This window comes from Colobus angolensis, unplaced genomic scaffold, assembly GCF_000951035.1.
Source record: "Colobus angolensis palliatus isolate OR3802 unplaced genomic scaffold, Cang.pa_1.0 Scaffold393, whole genome shotgun sequence".
Taxonomy (NCBI): Eukaryota; Metazoa; Chordata; class Mammalia; order Primates; family Cercopithecidae; genus Colobus; species Colobus angolensis.
This window is the reverse complement of record NW_012117299.1, coordinates 1,677,572-1,687,143: the sequence shown is the minus strand read 5'-3', so window position 1 is coordinate 1,687,143 and position 9,572 is coordinate 1,677,572. Positions and strand designations below refer to the sequence as shown.

General features: G+C 42.1%; 1 protein-coding gene across 1 annotated transcript in view; it reads right to left on the bottom strand.

Annotated features, from left to right (window-relative positions):
- The window catches only part of IMPG2 (interphotoreceptor matrix proteoglycan 2), a 98,889-nt gene that overhangs the window by 2,968 nt on the left and 86,349 nt on the right, over window positions 1-9,572 (bottom strand). The window contains exons 15-17 of the mRNA XM_011955046.1: window positions 3,448-3,658; window positions 1,668-1,856; window positions 87-297 (exon numbers count right to left, since the gene is read on the bottom strand). Of these exons, the coding sequence (XP_011810436.1) occupies window positions 87-297; window positions 1,668-1,856; window positions 3,448-3,658 (611 nt within the window). The remainder of the gene's footprint in view (window positions 1-86; window positions 298-1,667; window positions 1,857-3,447; window positions 3,659-9,572) is intronic.

Sequence of the window (9,572 nt, the reverse complement as noted above, 5' to 3'; positions counted from 1 at the left end):
CATCACCACACCCCTCACCCCCCCCACACACACCAGCACTAGCTGCAACAGCAACAGTACAGCAACATAAATGCAAAGTTTCCCACCTCTCTGGAAAGCTCACTGCTCTCATACATCTGTCTGATTTCTTCTCTGCTCAGCCCACCAATCGTGTCTCCGCTAGCAGAGCTGTAGAAGGGATGCTGAGGATAGGGTCCCTCATACTTCTCACATCCAGCCCTGTGACTTTTATACACGGGGTTGTACTTCACAGCATTCTCAATGGATGAGAGGCTGTCAGGCTGCCTGCTGAAGCCACTAAAAGAAAGATATGATTGATTCAGCCTCTTGTTTGGATGCTCAACTATGTGGAAGACTATTTACCTGGGACAAGATTTCTCTTGGGGAAGAAAAATAGGTGCACTTTACACACATGGCAGGATGTAACTGTGAAAAACATCCAGATCAATCTCAAAAATTATTTGTCAGGTGTTATCATTATGATTTCCTCACATCCATGGCAAGTGCCCTGTGGACTTGCTCCATGTCGCATTCATCTTACTTGCCATAGTGCCTGGCATTCATAAATGTTGGGAAACATGTCTGCCAGTAGATGGTGCTCCATAAACTATAGCTTCATCATTCCCAGAGTTATACACATTGAAAATCAGTGTGTAGCCAGGCAGCAAATCTGACTGAGATATAAATATTAGGGTCTAGGGGAAGCAGGGCCTCAATTAAATTCAACTCAGGTCTACACATATTTACCGAGCATTGATTATGTGCATAGGACTGTTCTACACACTGGCGATACAAATAATCTGTTAGCTCTGCCCTGGATGAGGTTACCGTCTAATGAAAAGTCAGATACAATAAAAAGTATAATAACAATGATGGAGGTATGTCCCAGGTGCTCCAGCACTTAGCCAAGTTGATGGTGAGGGAAGGTAAACTAGACCTCAAGCTGTAGCTCTTACAGACTTCAGACGCACAGAAGCGAAGTACAGTGTGTGATTATGATCCTCGAATCCTTAGTCTAGCAAATGGACCAGGTTTTATTTCCCCATCGATGAAGCAACACTTAACTAAACAGAGAATGAGATTTCATTTATTGACAGACCCTTCCCTAGATTTAAAATCCGGCTTATTACCACTAGCATGAGCCAAAGAGGAGTAAGTTGTAACAGATCTGGTCCTCCCTGAAGGGAAATTCACCTCTTCTATCTCATCTCCATCTTGCTTCTCCAAATTCTTTCTGGCCATGAAATAGGCATTCTGGCCACACTCAACCATGCCTTTCCTTCAATGAGCCTTGAAGTTCATGCATGCCTCCCTGACTTTGCTCATGCTCATTTAACCAGCTAGAAAGCATCCCAGCCCAAAAGTAGCAAATGTCCACTCTTTCTCTCCAGCAAATTACCACAGCTATCATTAAAACTTTTAAGACTCTTTCCCCAGGCAAAACTTATTTATACCTCATCTAGGCTCCTTAGCATCTTATTCTTAGTGCTACTTCTGTTTTTCTTCAACGTGGCACCCCTTTGAGGACAAGGACCATGTATTTATTCAAATTCATAGCTCTCTTCCACCCACCCAGCTCCTTGTCCAATATTTGGCACCTGGTAAGTACTAAATAAATGTGTAAATGGAACATTGTATTCCATTAGAGAGCTCTTTTCCTTATTTACCTGAAGGGCCTCTCTCTTTCGCTCCTATCATGGTGTGCTTGAAGAGTCCTGATGAAGAAGTAGATGATAGCAGAAAAGATGACAAGAAGTCCAACCACAGAGGCAATAGTGATGCCTATGATCACAGGCTCAGACACAAATTCCTCACAGTGCTTGCCTCGGTACCACCAGTTCTCACCCACCCGGCACCTGCAACCAACAGTCACCAAGTCCAATATCTGAATTACTCTGTTCACACCGACAATTAACAGCAGAACCTTCTGAGGGACTAGGGGAAAGTGGAGAAATAAATGCTGACCATGTGAAGCTTCATAAAGAGTTGAACAGACAGGTTAAAAGATCATACAGTTTAAGGCAGTGCATAAAGCCCAGCACAGATCTAGTAGGTCCTTAATGATTGTTTGAAAAAAAACTGAATAAAAAGCTAAATAGGTTTAAGGAAAGTATTCTACTTAACATCTTTATTTATGGATAACCAAAAAACAAGCCTAGGAAGGAAAGTGACTGGCATTAGGCCAATTAGTCTGATACAGAACTGGGTCTAAAACCCAGGCCTACAGACTCCCCACGTCCTTTCAGTATGCTAAAGATATCCTTCAAACCCTAAGGCCCCGAGGAAAGGAAATCACTGCTTTTCAGGTAATATTAATTTCTCTGGACATGAAGAGACTGTTTTTCTCCTTATAAACTTTATGCTTCTTCATATAGAAGAGTCTGGATTATTTCTACTTATTTCCTGTTTCTGGCATCTATGCCAACGTCTGCTCATTTTGACCTTGCAAACTGTCCTCTATTTTGTGTTTCTCCTCCTTATTCTCAGCATCTTCTCCTCTTCAACCACGCAGTTTTGGTTGTGTGTGGTTAGAAAGTTGATTTGTTTGACTTTGTTTAAGGGGAGTGGGCAGATGACAGTCAGGCTAACTGAACCTGCTCATCTTCTCATTGGTTCTACCTTTAGAAAATGGATCTCAGATGTACTTAAAGAAAAATATTTTTGTCACCACTTTGAAAACTTTAAATATTTGTTTTTCTTTATCTTTGAATGAATACTAAGTAGGAATAAGAGGTGCCCAAAACCTTTAAAAATATAATTCAAGTATAACAATAAAACTCATTTTCATATTCAGATATAGGGGAACGTGATCTTATGCCTAAACCTCATTTGAACATGTTGCCTTATCATCACCATTAAAAATTATAATACAAAGATCTCTATCTGCTCCAAGTACTCTCAGTAGGACTTTTTTTTTTTTTTTTTTTGAGATGGAGTTTCAGTCTTGTTGCCCAGGCTGGAGTGCAATGGCACAATCTCAGCTCACTGCAACCTCTGCCTCCCAGGTTCAAGCACTTCTCCTGCCTCAGCCTCCCAAGTAGCTGGGATTCCAGGTGCCTGCCACCACACCCAACTAATTTTTGTATTTTTAGTAGAGATGGGGTTTCACCATGTTGGCCAGGATGGTCTCGATCTCCTGACCTCAGGTATCCACCCACCTCGGCCTCCCAAAGTGCTGGGATTACAGGCGTGAGCCACTGCATCCGGCCAGTAGGACATATTTAGACAATTTTTTTTTTACAGTTCCCTAACAGCACACATTACCGATTTGAAATTCAGCCCTGTTAAACGACTCATTCTCACCCGACAGTGAGATGGCTCCCATCTATTGCCTAGATATAACTTCTATAATGCATTCTATAATAAATATCCTAAAATTATAGGTGCAGATCCCTTTAGAGGAAATATCTATAGCCTCTAAAGCCAAAATCTGTAACTACAACATACCTACAAATGGCCCCGTGCCCAGGCATAATGTCACACTTTCCATCGTTCAAGCAGAAGTCAGGCTGTAGGTCACAGAGACTCTGACAGGGCCGTTCTTCCACACTTAGGTATCCAGGGAAGCATCTGCACTTTGCTTCTCCACTCCAGGGGTTGACCAGACACTCAGAAAATTCATTACAGGCCTGAAACTTGCAAGGGTTGGCTTCATCACCTAAAACATTAAAGAATAATGCAAGAAAAGGCAAAACACAGAAATTCAGGTATACAAAGCCCTTCATTTAAAGTTCTCCCCCAAAGTACATGGGACAACCCCCTTCCAGAACCATTAAAGTACACCATCGCCACCAATACCACACAGAAAAATTCTCACTCATCCTAGATTGATAAGCTTTTGTCAAATTTTTGTGCAACCCACAGCCAAATCATAAAACCCAAAGCTTCTAGGGAGCATGTAGAAGCTTTACAAATCCATGCCATGTAATTGTAGATCTAAGCTAAACACAATAGTAATTGTAGATCTAAATAAAACAGTTTTCATGGACCATTCATTTCCACCAACTCCCACCTGCTGCAGTTGACCTCCACACTATATACACTGCTACATGCCTTGCACAACACCGAGAACAGGAATGGGGAGAGAGAGCTCAAAAGATAACTGGTAGGAGCCTCAGGGATTGGTGTAGCCCAATAAGAGCAGCCTAGGAGCAGTCAAGATTTGTGAAAATCAACGTTAGGAAAATAAGTCAGCCCTGCACCTCCTGAGGCCATTTCCAACAAAATATTTTTGCCTTCAAACTTAATTTTTCATTGATAGGGTGAGGGAAAATAACTATTTTAAAAAACTAATTAGGATAGTAATCAGTCAAAAAAGACATAAGACATTGACCATGAATGGATCTTCCATCCTACCACAGTTCCCTCATGTTCTTCACTGGTCAATGGTAATCTGTGAATGGTAAGTGGGCAAATGGTAACACAGACATTGAAAACAGGGGAGATAGGTGGAAATGATCCACAGACTCATCTGTATTACAAAGTATAAAGTTTAGCTATCTGTATTACAAAGTATAAAGTTTACAAAGAATAAAAAGAAATAGCATAGTGTCTTGGTTTCCAAAAAAAATGGAAGGATCTATATACATCATGTTTTGAAAAGCAATGATTTCCTTGCTGCTCTGGAAATTGAAGACAATTTTGCACAAGTCTCTGCCCTTGGAGTTTGGAGGATCACTGAAGTTGATCTCCTTTGCCCGCATGTGGTAACAGAGGGAATGTACTGAGTCACATAGTGTCCCCAGAAGTTCATGTCCGTCCAGAACCTCAGAATATGACCTTATTTGGAAATAGAGTATTTGTAGACATAATCAAGTTAAGAAGAGGTCATACTAGATTAGAATGAGCCCTAATGCAATGATTGGTGTTCTTATAAGAAGAGGGAAATTTAGACACAGACAAAAATGCACAGGAAAGAAGCTATCTGTAGACAAAGGCAGAGATTAGAGTGATACACCTATAAGCCTAGGGATGCCAAGGATTGCTGGCAAACATCAGAAACCAGGAAAAGGTAAGGAAAGGGTCTTCGCTAGATCTTTCAGAGGAAACAGGGCCTGGCCAACATTTTGATTTTGGACTTCTAGCCTCAAGAACTGTGTGAGAATAAATTCCTGTTGTTTTAAGGCACGTAGTTTGTGGTACTTTGTTACAGCAGCCCTAGGAAACTAATACAGGGGACCACTGCCAAGATGCTCACATAACACGAAAAACATACAAATGTGTTGACAGGTGGGAAATTTCTACAAGGGAACCGCATGGCCAGATTTCACTGTGTATTTCCTAAGTCTTCACATCTTTATCCTGGTATTCGTTTTGTGACTTTGCAATCAGAAAATAATCTGATCCTCACCCATTGGTGAGGGATAGGAGTGTCTATAGGGGTGAGGAAGATGGTACTGCATAGCTCTCCTTTGTTAATGGAAGTTCAAGAGCTTCTGAGACACTGCATGTGAAAATAAGTTGGGCAAGAGTCAAGTCAATTGTTGTCTCTAGCCAATCTTGAAAAAAAGTACTTTAATCTGAAGGCCTTTAACTAAAAATGTAAGATTGAGTATCCCTTATCTAAAATTCTTGGAAGGAGAAGTAGTTTGGATCTCAAATTTTTTCAGATTTTGGAATATTTGCATTTACATAACGAGCTATCTTGGGGAGGGAATCCAAGTCTACACAAAAAAAACTCATTTATGCTTCATATATACTTTATACACATAGACCGAAGGTAATTTTTCACATTTTAAATAATTTTGTGCGTAAGACAAAGTTTGTATATACTGAACCACCAGAAAGCAAAGAGGTCACTGTTTCAGCCACCCATGTAGACAATCTGTGGTTGTTCAGCATCGCCATCACGCTGTGCGTGGAAAAACTGTATCACACTGCAAGGAAGTGTGAGTCTTTTTTCCCCTGGGTCCTCTGAATAAACTGTTGTGCATCTGCATTTTGACTTCAGCCCATCACATGAGGCCAAGTGAAGACATTTACCCTTGTAGCATCACGTCAGTGCTCAAAAAGTTTCAGACTGGAGCACTTCAGATTTCTGATTTTCACATTAGGAATGCTTAACCACTATACATGTAGTAAAATAATTCTATTAAAAATTGTTGCAACTTTGTAACCATTCTGCAGGTATATGTGTCTGAGGTGAGAAAAATAGAGTCTATATTTTCTACACATTAGGAAAAAGATATAGCCACAGGAAAAAGATAAAATATAGCCTTTTTGCTTCCAGGCCAAGAAGAAAGACAAAGCCTAATATTTTAATCATGTAAATAAAAGACTGTGGTTTCAAAGTCTCTTTCCACTCCTTTGTGCTGGTTAAGAAAGGGTGCCCAGGTAGCTGACCATATGTTAGGAAAAGTGCCTTAGTGATTCTATTGGGGAAACAAAGGTAGAGTTGGCGGCAAATTTAGGATAGGAGACAGGGATCTAAATTGTGGAATTAATTACATTCTGGTTTTCTAGAAGCAGCTTAAAAGAAGGATAGATGGGTCCAGAAAAACGAGAGTAGAGGAAAGATGTGAAGATGGTCTGGAAAGACAGCTTTATGGCCTGAGCAACATCATAGCTGGCTGGGTCCTCGGAAAAAAGTTGGTCAGTAAGAGATGCCCTTGAGAGGGTGGCAGAGGAATTTTAGGATGGTTATGCCTAACTAATATTTTTAGGCCATCTGCCGTGCTGAGATAAAGCCTTCTCCATTACCTTTATACCATCAGCAAATGTCTGATAGAATCAACTGCCTTATGTTAGAGATGCTTTGAGCAGATCAAAAACAGGACTGTGATTTGCATTAGGTTAACACCACAAGAGTCGAGACTCACGTGAGATTGAAAATTCAGCAGAGGAAACTCAGAACTAGGGAGGATTAAGAGATATTTAAGTTTCCTAACAATGCCCAGAAATATTGAGGAGTTGGGGGAACGTAGATGCAGGTTTTATACTGCACAGGGTGGGGCTAATACCAGCTAATTGAATATTAAAAGTAAAGGTGAGCTTATAAACCTTGATGACATTGCACACAGCCGACATGTGAGTTACATACAAAACTGAAGTAAGGTGGTGGCTGCCAAGATGGCCAAGTAGGAACAGCTCCAGTCCCAGCGAGATCAATGTAGAAGGTAGGTGATTTCTGCATTTCCAACTGAGGTACCCAGCTCATCTCACTGGGACTGATTAGACAGTGGGTACAGCCCACAGAGGGTGAGCCAAAGCAGGATGGTGTGGTCACCTCACCCGGAAGTGCAAGGGGTTGGGGAACTCCCTCCCCTAGCCAAGGGAAGCCATGAGGGACTGTGCCGGGAGGAACAGTGCGTTCAGCCCAGATACTATGCTTTTCCCACTGTCTTCACAACTCGCAGACCAGGAAATTCCCTTGGGTGCCTATACCACCAGGGCCCTGGGTTTCAAGCACAAAACTGGGTGGCCATTTGCACAGACACTAAGCTAGCTGCAGGAGTTTTTTGTTTTTTATTTTTTGTTTTCATACCCCAGTGGCCAGCAAGACAGAATCATTTACTCCCCTGGAAAGGAGGCTGAAGTCAGGGAGCCAAGTTGTCTAGCTCAGCAAATCCCACCTCCATGGAGCCCAGCAAGCTAAGATCCACTGGTTTGAAATTCTTGCTGCCAGCACAGCAGCCTGAAGTCAACCTGGAGCGCTCGAGCTTGGTGCAGAGAGGGGCATCCACCATTACTGAGGCCTGAGTGGGTGGTTTTTCCCTCACAGTGTAAACAAAGCCGCCCGGAAGTTAGAACTGGGCAGAGCCCACCACAGCTCAGCAAAGCCTCTGTAGCCAGATTGTCTCTATAAATTTCTCCTCTATGGACAGGGCATCTCTGAAACAAAAGCAGCAGCCCCAGTCAGGGGCTTACAGATAAAACTCCCCTTTCCCTGGGACAGAGCACCTGGGGGAAGGGGCGGCTGTAGTGCAGTTTCAGCAGACTTAAACGTTTCTGCCTGCCAGCTCTAAAGAGAGCAACCAATCTCCCAGCACAGCACTCAAGCTCTGCTAAGGGACGAATGCCTCCTCAAGTGAGTGTCTGACTCCCATGTCTCCTGACTGGGAGACACCTCCCAGCAGGAATTGACAAACACCTTACACAGGAGAGCTCTGGCTGGCATCTTGCGGGTACCCGTCTGGGACAAATCTTCCAGAGGAAGGAACAGGCATCAATCTTTGCTGTTCTGCAGCCTCCGTTGGTGATACCCAGGCAAACAGTCTGGAGTGGACATCCAGCAAGCTCCAGGAGACGTGCAGCAGAGGAGCCTGACTGTTAGAAGGAAAACTAACAAACAGAAAGGAATAGCACCAACATCAACAAAAAGGACGTCCAGACACAGAAACTCCGTGTGAAGGTCACCAACGTCAAAGATCAAAAGAAGATAAATCCACAAAGATGAGGAAAAACCAGCACGAAAAGGCTGAAAATTCCAAAAACCAGAATGCTTCTTCTCCCATAAAGGATCACAACTCCTTGCCAGCAAGGGAACAAAACTGGATGGAGAATGAGTCTGATGAAGTGATGGAAGTAGGCTTCAGAAGGTGGGTAATAATAAACTCCTGCAAGCTAAAGAAGCATGTTCTAACCCAATGCAAGGAAGCTAAGAACCTTGAAAAAAGGTTAGAGGAATTGCTAACTAGAATAACCAGTGTAGAGAAGAACATAAATGACCTGATGGAGCTACAAAACACAGCATGAGAACTTTGTGACGCATACACAAGTATCAACAGCTGAATCAATTAAGCAGAAGAAAGGATATCAGAGATTGAAGATCAACTTCATGAGATAAAGCATGAAGACAAGGTTAGAGAAAAAACAATGAAAAGGAAAAACAAAGGCTCCGAGAAATATGGGACTATGTGAAAAGACCAAACCTACATTTGATTGGTGTACCTGAAAGTGATGGGGAGAATGGAACCAAGTTGGAAAACACTTTTCAGGATATTATCTAGGAGAACTTCCCCAACCTAGCAAGACAGGCCAACATTAAATTCAGGAAATACAGAGAATACCACAAAGATACTCCTCGAGAAGAGTAATCCCAAGACACATAATTGTCAGATTCACCAGGGTTGAAATGTAGGAAAAAATGTTAAGAGCAGTCCAAGAGAAAGGTCGGGTTACCCACAAAGGGAAACCCATCAGACTAACCGTGGATCTCTCTGCAGAAACCCTACAAGCCAGAAGAGAGTGGGGGCCAATATTCAACATTCTTAAAGAAAAGAATTTTCAACCCAGAATTTCATATCCAGCCAAACTAAACTTCATACACAAAGGAGAAATGAAATCCTTTACAGACAAGCAAATGCTGACAGATTTTATTACCATCAGGCCCGCCTTACAAGAGCTCCTGAAGGAAGCACTAAATATGGAAAGGAAAAACTGGTACCAGCCACTGTAAAACATACCATATTGTAAAGAACATCAACACTATGAAGAAACTGCATTTGCTAACGGACAAAATAACCAGCTGGCATCATACTGACAGGATCAAATTCATACATAACAATATTTGCCTTAAATATAAACAGGCTAAATGCCCCAATTAAAAGACACAGACTGGCCAAATGGATAAA